Source organism: Callorhinus ursinus, unplaced genomic scaffold, assembly GCF_003265705.2.
Source record: "Callorhinus ursinus isolate GAN/ISIS: 27379988/994484 unplaced genomic scaffold, GSC_fseal_2.0 scaffold110, whole genome shotgun sequence".
NCBI classification, from domain to species: Eukaryota; Metazoa; Chordata; class Mammalia; order Carnivora; family Otariidae; genus Callorhinus; species Callorhinus ursinus.
Window position 1 is genome coordinate 983,559 of NW_027397172.1, and position 14,345 is coordinate 997,903.

At 41.7% G+C, this 14,345-nt stretch overlaps 1 protein-coding gene across 1 annotated transcript in view; it reads right to left on the reverse strand.

Annotated features, from left to right (window-relative positions):
- The window catches only part of MAPK1 (mitogen-activated protein kinase 1), a 110,949-nt gene that overhangs the window by 31,919 nt on the left and 64,685 nt on the right, over positions 1-14,345 (reverse strand). The window contains exons 3-4 of the mRNA XM_025857341.2: positions 12,542-12,731; positions 1,309-1,425 (exon numbers count right to left, since the gene is read on the reverse strand). Coding sequence (XP_025713126.1) covers positions 1,309-1,425; positions 12,542-12,731 — 307 coding nt within the window. The remainder of the gene's footprint in view (positions 1-1,308; positions 1,426-12,541; positions 12,732-14,345) is intronic.

Consider the following 14,345-nt stretch of genomic DNA (forward strand, 5'->3'; position numbering starts at 1 on the left):
TAACAACAGATGGTGTTGAAGAAGGTCATCATAACGCCATGACTCCCAGCTGATCCTTGAGCTGGACCCCGGCAATAGGAAGCTCCTCACCCCCTCCTCTATCCTTGGAATATGTGCTCTGCCCAGCGTTCCCGCAGCAGGAGCCATTTTCAAGGATGTAGCCTTGAAAGAATAGATGTTTTTGTGACCACCTGGGCAGTATATGTGACTGAGCCCAGTTAAGGCTTCTATATAAACTTTTAAGGCTTGGCAGATGAGTACCAAGACTTACTCACCTTGTGACTGCCCAAGACAAGCCTTGTAATAAGTTCCCTTACATATTAAGACTGCCACTACCAATCTGGAGTGGTCTTCCTCTTCAGGTTTTCTTTGCCCACCTAGTACTGGGGGTAGTTTGCAAACCAAGAGATGGAATTAAGTTCAAAATCTCCTAATTTTGAGATACTAGATATAGAAGTATATTGGGTCCACTTACTTTCTTAAATCTGGCACTTCATTCAATACTATTTGCAAATGATATATTAAAAATACTGAATCTCAATCTCCACAGCAGTCCTCAATGATTGCCACCTGGCTCATAAACCTAACAAAGATGTCATACTTCACTTTTTCTTGCTTTTATAAATTTATTCAATCATTTCTTACAACCAAGACACAGATATTGTTAGAAATGTTTGCCTCCCACCTGTATGTACTCTCCACAGCCACTCTGAGATGTAGAGGTGCATTTGGAAGCAGGACTACCATATAATTTTGAAAGAACCCATAGTAGTTCCTATTCTTTCCACACCTACGTTTTTTTATTTTTTATTTTTTATTGTCACACCTACGTTTTCTTCAAACTACGGTGTAATTTTGCTGAAGAGACATTCTTCACTACCAGATAAATCTGACCTTTATAACAGCGCTGGTCCACCTTCAGAAAAAATATGCACTATCAGATAACCTCTAACCTACCCAGCGGGCACTCAGCTGTGGCAGCAGCAGGTGTAAGAGCTGCCATAGGTAGGACTTCAGGGAAGTTGACCAAGGACTAGGACACAGACAATGTATTGTTAACAGCGACAAGACAGGCACGCCCCCCAGCTCTACAACACATCAGCACTACTCTGGCAGAGGTAGAGAGGCCAGATCCCAGGGCCCAGAAGGTCGATGCTGAACTGGAGATTAAGACAACAGCTTGGTTCTGGCCGGACAGGTCAAGCCTCAACCTAGTAGACACAGGCTTACTGAGAGGGAGGCTTACTGCAACACACATCCAAAGTTCTTTTGCTTCTTGTTTTTTTTATGCAAACCTCTGATCCTTACCTTGGAATTCAACATAATTTCCGGAGCCCTGTACCAACGTGTGGCTACATACTCCGTCAGGAATCCTGTGTGATCATGGTCCGGATCTGCAACACGGGCCAAGCCAAAGTCACAGATCTAAGAGAGAAAAAATGGGACACCTTAGAGACTCTAATAAAATTAATCTCAAAACATCCTAAAAATAAAAAAGATAATAGCAATAATGATGATGATGAGCAGCTGCTGCCATTACTATGTGGCAGAAGCTTCGCTGGGAATTCTATATACTCATTCTTATATAATCCTTACAACCACCTGGAAGGCCGTGATGACCATCCAACAGGCTGGAGACGAGGAACAGGCTGGAGGAGTCTGTTAAGAGGCAGCCTCATCTTTCATTATCTGCTTATCCAACAGAAATCTTGCCTAGGTAACTTGACAAAAACTGTTCTGGGTAAAAATAAAGTCACCAGAAACTGCCCAGGGTCATTTCTTGGGCCTACTCCTGCCGGCCCCTTGACGATTAACACTGCTAGATCTGCTCCTTGACCTGCACTTGCCTCGTTCCTCCAGATTTCACTTCCTGCCACTCTTCCACCTGTTCCACAAATGCAGGTACCTCCAAAGATTCTTCCCACCTCCTTCTCTTCCATGTAGTCAAATCCACTCCCAAAGCCTTACAAGAGGTTTCATACACTGAAGATGAGTTTATTTTTTAAGGTTTCATTTATTTAACAGAGACAGAGAGAGCGCACAAGCAGGTGGAACAGCAGAGGAAGAGGGAGAAGCAGGCTCTCCACTAAGCAGGGAGCCCAATGCAGGGCTCTATCCCAGGACCCTGGGATCATGACCCGAGCCAAAGGCAGACACCCAACTGACTGGGCCACTCAGGTGCCCTGAAGATGATTTTTTTTTAGGTAAATATCCAGCTTCTAATTTCTCCTGACTCACAAAAGTACCTGCTGGCTATCCAATAGTTTGGTGCTACTCCAGACTCCAACACATATAAAATTTAACTATAATATACAGTTGACTCTTGAAGAACATGGGTTTAAACTATGCAAGTCTGCTCACACATTACTTTTTCTCCAATAAATATACTGGAAAACTTTTTGGAGATTTGCAACAATCTGAAAAAATTCACAGATGAACTGTGTAGCCTAGAAATACCCAAAAAATTAAATTAGGTATTATTGCAGGAATACAGTGTATAATACGTATGACATACAAAATATGTTAATTGACTTGATGTTGTTGGTTAAAGTTCCTGGTCAATAGAAGGCTATTAAACTTGGGAGGAGTCAGTTATATGCAGATTTATTGTGTGTGTGGGGGGTGCGGGTGTTGGTGCCCCATATCCCTGTGTTGTTCAAGGGTCAACTGTACTTAGACTCATACAATTGGAGGATATTTTAATTCCTTGGCATCTGGAGAACTAACTTGAGAAAGAGAGAGACATGTTAATAAAGACAGGCCAGAGTATAGGACAAAGCAGCCTGGAAAACAGACTGTTTTGGAGCCTTACTGCTCTAATTCAGTTAAGAAATGTAAGAGCCTGGGCTCAGGCCATAAAAATGGAGACAAGAAAAGGACACGCTTAAGAGATATTCATAGGACTTAAATGGACATCGATCTTTGCTTAAATACCCCAGAGGTGGGTGTCTCAACTCAACTTCAGAAAGCTCCCATCCACCTCACAAATGTCTTCCTCTAGCCTTGGACACCACCATCACCATATAGTGCCTCTGATCCCACAGGTCCTGCAACAGATTTCAACTATACCACTCATCAGGAAGAGTTATGTATTTGTGGCTGCACAATTCCCACCAACTTACTGCGTCTTCAAAAGAAGCAAATGTCATATCTGCTTGCCACTTACTCTATCAAAGGCCATTTTCTATGTGTACTGAGTCACCTGGTGAGGAAACCCTGGGTCCTGCTCCGTAGCTCTGATGCTAACTCTGGCCACTGTACTCCCCTAACTTCGGTCTATGTTAACTTCCACCATAAGCACCACCATCACCTTTCAAAGCTGGCTTGCTTGCTGATGCCATTACACTCCCAAAAGTTACGGGCCTGTCAGAGGACCTGGTTGATGTATGACCATAACCTTTTATGCAGGATCACAGTAAGTTCTAACTTTGGCCTGGCTGATCTTGAGGTTTTCAATGTACCTGGCACCCTGTTTGTTTCTTTCAAGCCCTTTCTACCAATTCCAGTGACACCAACTGCAGGAAGGCTTCCTAGTAATCATGCCCAGGAGGCTCATGCAACATAGTTCTCTTTGGCATGACTTCCAACTCAGAGAAACAACTATTGATGATTTCTTCTTACATCTGGAGGCAAGTCCTCTAAGCCATTCCGAGCTATCACCTGCCACGTTGCCCTACCACCAATTCATTTTAATTCTGTGGCTTGAACTCTTCAATATATCTGTGACACATAGTTTCTCTTTTTAGGGCTAACACTTCATCTGATTCAAATTCAACCAAAGTTTACCATTCAGTCCGCCCTCTGTTGTATAAATGGACACCTAAAAGCCACATTTTGAATTGTACAGAGAAGAAATACTGCATCTTGTCAGCAGAGCAAAACCATCACAAACCCCAGACCATGGCCAAAGATCCTTCATCGCCCCCATGCCTGGTATGACAGAGACTGGATGGGTCCAGACTTGATACACAGCTTTTCATGGGCTAGCTGAATAAAAAAATAAGTCCCAGATAGATTTAGAGAGCCAGATATAAGAAATTCACATATGAGGGAGGCCATGTATTGAAGCTGATGTTTCCATGCTCCTCTCGGAGTGTGGACAAAGAAATGGAAGCTGTTTTAGATGGGGTGGTTAGATTCCTAAATAACTACAAAGACATGGGATAAGTGGAATAACTATGGCAGATTTATTTTCTAAAAAGGGACACATCATTATAACCCAATCCTCCATGCTCTTCTTTTAAGGTCTTTGAACTTGTATCAAGAGGGTAGGATCTATCTTCCCTCCTCTTGAATCTGGGCAAACCTTTATAACAGCTTGAACTAAGAGAACATAGCAGAAGCGATACTATGTGACTTCAGAGGTTACATCATAAAATGCAACATGACTTCCACCTGGCTCTCTCTCTACTGGGGTACCTGGAACCCTCTGCCCACCTCAGGAGGAAACCGACACGTGGGCTATACGTGGGTGTTCCAGGTGACAGCCAGTATCAACTGTCAGGTACACAAGAGGATACCAGCCCCTACCTTTGCATCTTCTAGCTGAGATCCAGACATAAGAGCAGAAACCCGTCATCACTGCTACCCCTTGACTAAATTCCTGACCCACAGAAACTATGAGCTAATACATGATTATTCTTGTTTCAGACCACTACCTTTTCAGGTGATTTGTTACAGAGCAAGAAACAGCTAATACAATGGTAGTGGACACAGTGCTTGTGCTGAGACAGGCACTCTCCGAGGAGGCCCCACTGAAGTGATACTGAGCCACTGAAGAAAATATGCCAACCACAGAAAGACCTGGGGAAAGCCAGAGCAAGGCCCTAAAATATCTAGCTGAGCAAATGTGAGGGGCAGAGGTGGCAACTAGACCTGAAACCTCCTAAAACAGCTCTTGAATTGACTGCTTCCACATCTCAACTGCCATGGCCTTAATTGAGATTCAGTTTAGTTTGTCTGGAATTAGGGAGACTAGCTTGGTTACCCACCTGCAAGCTAATTCATCCTCTAAATTCCTGCCTAAATGTTGTTTCTAAAATATAAGTCACCTTTCTGTCTCAAAAATCAGATGCTTAACCAACTGAACCACCCACATGCCCTGAAACCCAAATTACTTAAGTGTAACCTTCAAGACCATTCACATGGTGCCACCAAACTACCTTCCTGATCTCTTCTCTCCCACCATCTTCTCTGCCCACATCTGCTCCTACTGACTCCACACTATACCTGCTTTTATGACCTAACTGTGCAATGACCTCTCCACTGAGTGCCCTATCCATGCTATTCCCTTACCCTAAACCCAGCTTGAAAGTTACCCTAAGAAGTTTCCCAGAATCAAACACCCCCCCCAAGAACTGACTGCTCACTTTTCTAAACTCCAATACTTTTTTTTTAAAGATTTTATTTATTTATTTATTTGACAGAGAGACACAGTGAGAGAGGGAACACAAGCAGGGGGGAGTGGGAGAGGGAGAAGCAGGCTTCCTGCTGAGCAGGGAGCCCAATGCAGGGCTCAATCCCAGGACCCTGGATCATGACCTGAGCCGAAGGCAGACGCTTAACGACTGAGCCACCCAGGTGCCCCTAAACTCCTCTAATACTTTGTTAGACACATATAAGAAATATATCTAATAATATCTAATAATAATAATAATATAATGGGGTAGAAATACATCCCACAATCCCTGATAGTTAGCTGTGCATATGCCTATCTCCCCAGCTAAAAGAGAATCAACTCCCTAGAAAAAGGCAGCACTTGACTGATCTGTTATTCCTAAACGTCACATACATGGTGGACACTTGATGTTTGGTCAATAAATGACTTACTTTATATGTTTATAGGAAGCACAACAACTGGGGTGGATTAATTGGCACAGACTCTAGTGGTGATCATTTTTCACAATATCTGAATTACTGATAATCTTTTAAAAAATAAAAATCAGGGTACAGTTACCAGGGTTAAAATCTTATGTTAAACAACATTAGTAAAATTACACCAAAGTGGCAATATTGAGGAAGGAAAAATTAGTAACTGGAATTCCTAGTATTCTTTCACTAGGAAGGACAATATAACCTCTCATGCTGAATGCTGCAATATAGCTATTTCTTTAAGATTAAAACTAAATGGGGGCACCTGAGTGGCTGAGTTGGTTAAGCGACTGCCTTCGGCTCAGGTCGTGATCCTGGAGTCCCGGGATCGAGTCCCACATCGGGCTCCCTGCTCAGCAGGGAGTCTATTTCTCCCTCTGACCCTCTTCCCTCTCGTGCTCTCTCTCATATAGATAAATAAAAATCTTAAAAAAAAAAAAAACCTAAATGTGCAGTTGTTCTTCCTCATCCTCTCCCTGCAGGAAATCCAGTCCAAAAGCCCTTAAGGGGGAGGTCATGTGACATAAGGATCTCTGTGGGGTTGGGAGAACCGCAGTGGCCCACGGGGGTATGATGCACCCAAGCAGAGGTAAGAGGGAACTCCAGGATCATGGCATGGTCTAGGTGTGAGATGAAGAGGGAATTCATGTGGGGAGGCAGCAGCAGCCCACGTAGGGTCTGAGAGTCTGAGCAAAGTGAGCAGAGGATCCACGAATTATACTGTATAAACCAATTATTTCATTGGAAGTTACAAAATGGTGATTTTTCTAGTTTTGTTATTTGTTCTGCATTAACTAGCTGGCATTCTTTTTAAAGAGCCATTGTTCATCAACTGGAGCTATTTACGCTGATGCACAAATCCTATTGGAAAGACAGGAAAAACGTTTCATCCCTTTCCTTTAGCGACCGATTTTCAGAACAGTGAGTCGGTATAAGGGCTACCTTATTTTATTACTTGTATCCCCCATGCCTAGTACAGGACATAGAAAAAGCAGGTTCTCAAAAGTTATTGGTTACAATTTAAAAAATAAAGAGGGATATGTGGGGTTTAGACCTCTAAAAGATTTCACAACTCCATTCACAGTCATCAATGAAAAGCTCGTATGATTTAAAAAAACAGACAAAAAAAGGGGCACCTGGGTGGCTCAGTCGTTAAGCGTCTGCCTTCGGCTCAGGTCATGATCCCAGGGTCCTGGGATCGAGCCCCGCATCGGGCTCCCTGCTCAGCGGGAGGCCTGCTTCTCCCTCTCCCACTCCCCCTGCTTGTGATCCCTCTCCTGCTATGTCTCTCTCTCTGTCAAATAAATAAATACAATCTTAAAAAAAAAAAAAAACCACAACATTGAAGGCTAGCCATATTTACATGGCAATGACTAAAAACTGTGAAGGCTACAAAATAAAAAAAAACAATATTCATTATAATTCCATACAAAGGAAGGTATGGACAAGTAGCATATGGTATAAGAAACATAAACTGACTTCCAGCAAAGACAGGTTTCATTTCCTATCTTCCAGAGTCCGTCCCAGGCATAACCCGAACTAATTAACACTGTGATCCTAGCACCCTGGGACTCCAGTTGGGATTTCTGTGGGCTCTGTCTAGCAAGCATCAAGGACACAGAGTGCTAGAGACCTCATTCCCCTGGTAGTTCCACTAGAAATATGCTAGCAGAATCTCCAAATAGGATCTATAATCCTTGTGTTTCTGTGGCCCTGAGAAATAAAATAGGAGTCTACAAGAGAGGCTCCCAGAGGGGTTCTAAGAGGTCAACATCTACTTATCTCAGGGCGTCAAATAACAAGTGCAAAGCATGTTTATGGAAGTGAGAAAGAAATCTTACTGCTGTTGACCTTGACTAGTACGAAAGTCAAAAGTTAACAGTCTAAAGACATTAATAACAGCTGATATCCCAAGGGCTCAAGCGAAAGAAATACTTTAGTAAGAGAAGCCATGGAAGGGGCGCCTGGGTGGCTCAGTCGGTTAAGCGGCTGCCTTCGGCTCAGGTCATGATCCCAGGGTCCTGGGATCAAGCCCCACATCAGGTTCCTGGCTCAGCAGGAGGCCTGCTTCTCCCTCTCCCTCTGCCTCTCTCCCTGCTCATGCTCTCTCCCTCTCTCTCTCTCTGTATCTGTGTCTCAAATGAATAAAAAAATCTTAAAAAAAAAAAAAAGCCATGGAAAAAGGAAGAAATGACATGACTATCTACTTGAAAATTCAAAAAACCCTAAATAACAAGAGGTAAGATCACCGGTTACAAACTTTCTAGGCACGGGGGCCTGTAGTACAGGTACCATGGTCACCCCAGGGTACTGAGGATGTGATGGATATACAGTGATTTCAGGGCTCAAGCAAGAAAGACCCTTTTCCTCACTGGTGCTCTCTCAACCCTCATATATGCAACTAAACTGCCACTGTACCCTGACCCACCTTTGGGACATGCTCACCATGACAAATCAGAGATGACATACCATACTCATCATTACAATGAGATTCTCTCCTGAATATTTATGCCCATGTGAATGACGCACACCCCATATGTACCTTTCAAAATGTGGGTGAATTGTACCACTGTAAATATCTAAATTATCCTATTGTGTTTCTGGATCTCTGTGTTATACTGGGTTTTGAAAACAATACATGGATTGTACAGATGGCCAACAACACAGATCTATCAACGTGGGTGTAAATTTTGGTGAGTATGAATAAAATGGCCCTAGGTAAAGACAAACTCACAAATAGTGAACAGACAACAAAGCAGTCTGGTTCTGTTTGTTTTCTTCTTAAGGATGAGCATTTTCAAACAGAAGTTAGGAGTCAACTTTTCCCAAAAATATTACATACTGAAAATACTGATTTGAGAATGTTTCTCTAAAAACAAACAAAAGCAATCTATCATAACAGAGTTGTGGTAAGAAATAGAAAGAAAAAAGAACTAGGAGACATAAAAATACCGTAATTTTTCAAGAAAATCACTAAATGTCAATGAAGTGTGGCCATTCCTACCAACAGCTTCATTCCTTTTGTGCCCACCTGGCTTTCAGTTGCAGATCCATGGGAAAGGATCTGGTTACGCCCCATAAAAGACATGAATCTAACTTTGTAGGATCCCAAGAGGTGACAGAGTCCAACCCAACTGTATCTAATGTAGGAAGCTACCCTTTACCATATCTCACAGAATGTTGGTCACCCTGTTTCAGACACTCAATGATAGTGACTAAGCTGACCGACCACCTGGTGACAGAACCCATTGCTTTTTTTTAGACAGTTCCAGAAAGTTCTCCCAGATCTACCTCCAACCAACAGCTCCAGCTTAGCATCAATGACTTCCTATTACTCATCCAAAGCTGCAGCCACACAAAGCAGGCCTCAGTGTTTATGCACTAATCCCTTAACTCACTTCCCTTTCTGTTGTTCCTTTTGCCTACTATGATACTCTTTGCCCAACACAGCCACTCCCTTACTGAAAGCCTGCCCATCTCTAAAGGACCAGCATGGACACCACCTGCTTCCTGATGCCTCTCAAAGCCAGAACTAACCCACCTCTCTCCTTTGCATTTGTATACTATTCTTTTCAGTATCTCAGTTACAGCAGATATTATTACAATCATCTATCGTTTATCAGACTTCTGATCTATCAGTTTTCAGATTGCAGGGGGAGACATTCCTCCCTCTCCCTTGCCAGGTATTCCCTAAGGGCTTCTCACAAGAATGTCTGTTAAACTGAAGTCCAAGAAATGATCACTGCTATACATCTAAATGCACTTTTTAAATAGCTTTGAGATATAATTCACATACCATATAATTCACCCACTTAAGGTATACAATTCAATGGTTTTGATATTATACTCACAGGGTACACAACCATTACCACCATCTAATTTTAGAATATTTTTGTAACCACAGAAGAAATCTTGTATCTATTAGCAGTCTCCCCATTCCTCCCCAATCCCACCTGCCTAGGATTTTATTTTACCCACTTTCTGTGCTACAGATTTATCTATTCTGGACATTTCATGTAAATAGAACCACGTAATATGTAGTCTTTTATGACTGACTTCTTTCACTTACATAATAATTTTCTGAAGTTCATCCACATTGTAGCATGTATCAGTACTCCATTCCTTTTTATTCCATTATATGGATCTACCATATGTTATTTATTCATCATCAAATGGGCATTCAAATTGTTTCCACTTTTGGACTATTATGCTACTTTAGATTACTTGTATGCTAATTTTTGTGTGGACATATTTTCATTTTACTTAGGAGTGAACTCCTCACCAACACTTATCATCTGACTTTTTGATTATAGCCATCCTAGTATGTATAAATTGGTATCTCATTGTGGTTTTGATCTGCATTACCTGACTTATGATACCAAACATTTTTCACGTACTTACTGGCCATTTGCATAACTTTTTTAGAAAAATGTCCATTCAGATCCTTTGCCGAATATTAAACTGGTCTATTTATCTTTTATTGTTGAGTTATAAGAGTTTTTCATATATTCTACATGTAAGTCTCTTATCAGATACATGATTTACAAATATTTTCTCTCATTTTGTGGGTTGTCTTTTCACTTGATGGTTTACTCTGTAACACAGGTTCCTAATCGAGATGAAATCAATTTTTTTCCCCTTTAGTTGCTTCTGCTTTTGGTGTCATGTCTAATAGGATCTGTCTAATGCAAGACTGCGAAGACTCACTCCTAGGTTTTTGAAGCCTATTCTAGTTTAGCTCTTAAATTTAGGTCTTTAGGGGCACCTGGGTGCTCAGTTGGTTAAGCAGCATCCAACTTCAGCACAGGGTCCTGGGACTGGCTGGCAACTGGCTCCACACTCAGCAGGGAGTCCGCTCGTCCCTCTCCCTCCCCTTCTGCCCCTACCCTGGCTCATACGCATGCATGCGTGCACATGTGCTTGCTCTCTCAAATTAAAAAAATTTTTTAAGCTTTTATTTATATATATATATATTTGACAGAGAGAGAGAGAGCACAAGAGAGCACAAGCAAGGGGAGTGGCAGAGGGAGAGAGAGTGGCAGAGGGAGAGGGAGAAGCAGGCTCCCCACTGAGCAGGGAGCCTGATGCTGCTGGGCTCAATCCCAGGACCTGGGATCATGACCTGAGCCAAAGGCAGACGCTTAATCGACTGAACCACCCAGGCGCCCCTCAAATTAAAATCTTAAAAAGAAATTTTTAGGTCTTTGATCTGTTTTGTGTTAATTTTTATACATGGTATGAGCGTATATCCAGTTGTCCCAGCACTTCAATCACTTGTTAAAAAGAATGATCTTGGCCCTCTCACCAAAAATCAGTTATCATAAACATACAGGTTTATTTATTAACTCCCAATTTTATTTCATTGATCTATATGCCCCACTCTTATACCAATATCAGTGTCTTGATTACTATAGTTTTGTAGTAAGTTTTGAAATCAAGAAGTGTAATAAGTCCTCCAATTTTGTTTTTTCATAAGATGATTTTGGCTATTTTGGGTCTTTTGAATTTCCATATGCATTTCAGGACCAGTCTGTCCATATCTGCAAAAAAGCCACCTAGAGCTTTGTCAGGGATCACACTTACTGTGTAGATCAATTTGGGGGAGCTCTGCCTTCTAAACAGTATTAAGTCTTGCAATCCAGACATTGGATATCTTTACATTTATCTAGGTCTTCTTGAATTTTTTTAAGATTTTGTTTATTGGGACGCCTGGGTGGCTCAGTTGGTTAAGCGTCTGCCTTCGGCTCAGGTCATGATCCCGGGGTCCTGGGATCGAGTCCCACATCGGGCTCCCTGCTCAGCGGGGAGCCTGCTTCTCCCTCTGCCTGCCACTCCCCCTGCTTGTGTGCTTTCTGTCTCTCTCTCTCTGACAAATAAATAAATAAAATCTTTAAAAAAATATATATTTTTTTATTTATTTGACAGAGAGATAGCGAGAGCAGGAACACAAGCAGGGGGAGTGGGAGAGGGAGAAGCAGGCCTCCGGCCGAGCAGGGAGCCCGATGCAGGGCTCGATCTCAGGACCCCGGGATCATGACCTGAGCCGAAGGCAGACGCCCAAAGACTGTGCCACCCAGGTGCCCCGTCTTCTTGCATTTTTATTAGATGAATCCACATCCCTTCATATCTAATCCATCCTTAGATTTCCCTCGTTTAGCTCTGCTACCATTAAAATAGAAATATATGTATGCAAATGCCGCCCATTTTTAAGAGAACTCTGAGGACTGTAAGGATCTAGGGTTCTCCTATTTATTGGGAATGTCTTAGGTACTAAAGTCATTAAGGTTAAGTTTTCTGCTATTTTCTGAGTGTTCTTTGTATAAAATTTATTGAAGAAAAAGGTTACCAATGAAATGATTTTTTTAACCTATACATAATGCACATGATCCTGCTTTTATATATGTAAGCATAAATTACACATATATGTAAGAGAATAGCAAGAACTTTGGAAGGAAATATACCAATATGTTATAGTGGTTACCTCTGGAGAGGAAGGAACAATTGGATGGAGAAGAAGAGGACTAGCACTTCCTACTTGCATAGGGGAGGGCATAAACATGTCTTCATGTATTTCTGGTATGATTTTAAATATGAGTAACAATATAAATATGCTCCAGTGAAAGAGTTTTTTCCAACATATATCACCCTAAGAGTAAGTAACCTGGCCGACCTTGAGATCGCAGGTGGTGTTGAGCAGCAGGTTGGAAGGTTTGAGGTCACGGTGCAGTACATTAGCTGAATGGATATATTTTAACCCTCTGAGGATCTGGTAAAGAAAATAGCAGATATGGTCGTTGCTGAGGTGTTGCGTCTTCAAGAGCTTGTAGAGATCTGTTTCCATGAGGTCCTGTACTATATATCTGTTTAGACAGGTTAAGGTAACAAATATCTGGTTACACTTAGCAAAGTACACTGAAATCAAAATGAACCCTCTCCCCAAACAGTCCATTATTATATCATGAGAAGTGTAAGGAAAATGAGAAACTGTTGAAAACTTGGTATACACGTCTATGGAAGAAATCTAAAATAGTTAACCCCCCCCTTTTTTTTTAAGATTTTATTTATTTATTTGAGAGAGAGAGACACAGCGAGAGAGGGAGCACAAGCAGGGGGAGTGGGAGAAGGAGAAGCAGGCTTCCCGCAGAGCAGGGAGCCTAATGCAGGGCTCGATCCCAGCACCCTGGTATCATGACCTGAGCCAAAGGCAGACACTTAACGACTGAGCCACCCAGGAGCCCCTAGTTAACCCCTTCTTAGGTCCTATGAAACAGGCATTAACATCTACCTGATGTGACCAATAACAGGCCTAGACTGAGATGAGACATGCTGTTATGGAAATACTGGCTAATCTTTAAGTCTCAACCTCCTAGTCCACCATCAACAAAACCTCTCCAAGGATTACTGCAAAGGGCTTTTAAAACCTTTGGAAATACAGCCCTAGAACACATCGCTACTAAATTCAGCCTTCTATGTGCTTGACTCTTCAATTAAGGTTAAGAACCTAAATAAATGAGAGTATTGGGAAGTCATGCTAAGAGGCTCATGCTGGTTTTGCTCCTCTTGCTTTCTTTCTTAGATCTGTGTATCTAAGCCACCTAGAATTTTATCTGTGGCTGACTTCCTTCTTACAGAAATTAAATTCTAAAACTCTTTAGCTTTAACTTCACCATATTATTATTTCATTAACAGTGTTTTTGCATTTCTCTTATTCATTTCTGTGTAAATATTATTGTATGTCCTTTATAGATTCATGCTAGATGAGACACAGTATGGGATTCAGAGGAAACAGAAATTGAAAACTTGTCATCTTGAAAGAGACTTGATTTTCCTAGTAAAAGGTAAAGGAGGACAACAGGTGGTAGCAGCGGGAGGCATTTCACTTAAAATAACACTACAACTTGGTAACAGGGCTGTTTAAAAATGGAAAGGGCTGCCTAGAGACAGTGAGCTGCCTATCCCTAGAGGGGCAGAATGCAAACTGGGAAAACTGGTAGGAATGCTGTACTAGCCCGTATAGTAACTTTTCTCTGGCAAACCCTCTCCAGTATACTTAATGCTTCTATCTTTCAAATGCAGTCTTTAATCAGGCAGCATCCTCTGGACCTGCTTAGTCCAGATTTCTAAATGTTGCTGACAGTTAATAACATAATTTCAGAGCTGAGTCAGCTTTAAAGATGATGAAGGCCAGGCTAGTACCTTAATTCTTAAGATGAGAAAAGAGCCCTAGAGGTGAATGACATTGTCTAAGATCAGGATAGTCTGGATTTGACCAGGTGATATCCAGGGCACCCTCTTTCTTAGTCTACTGTTCATTCCTTCTCTTTTTACCATAACAAACCATACCTTGAATGGAAAAAACATGACTGGAAATGGTGTTAAGATTTTTCCATAACTACACTTAAACAAAATCTTTACTGAAACAGACAGAGAAAATACTGGATTTGCTAAAAGACACTAAGAATAGTTACTGACAA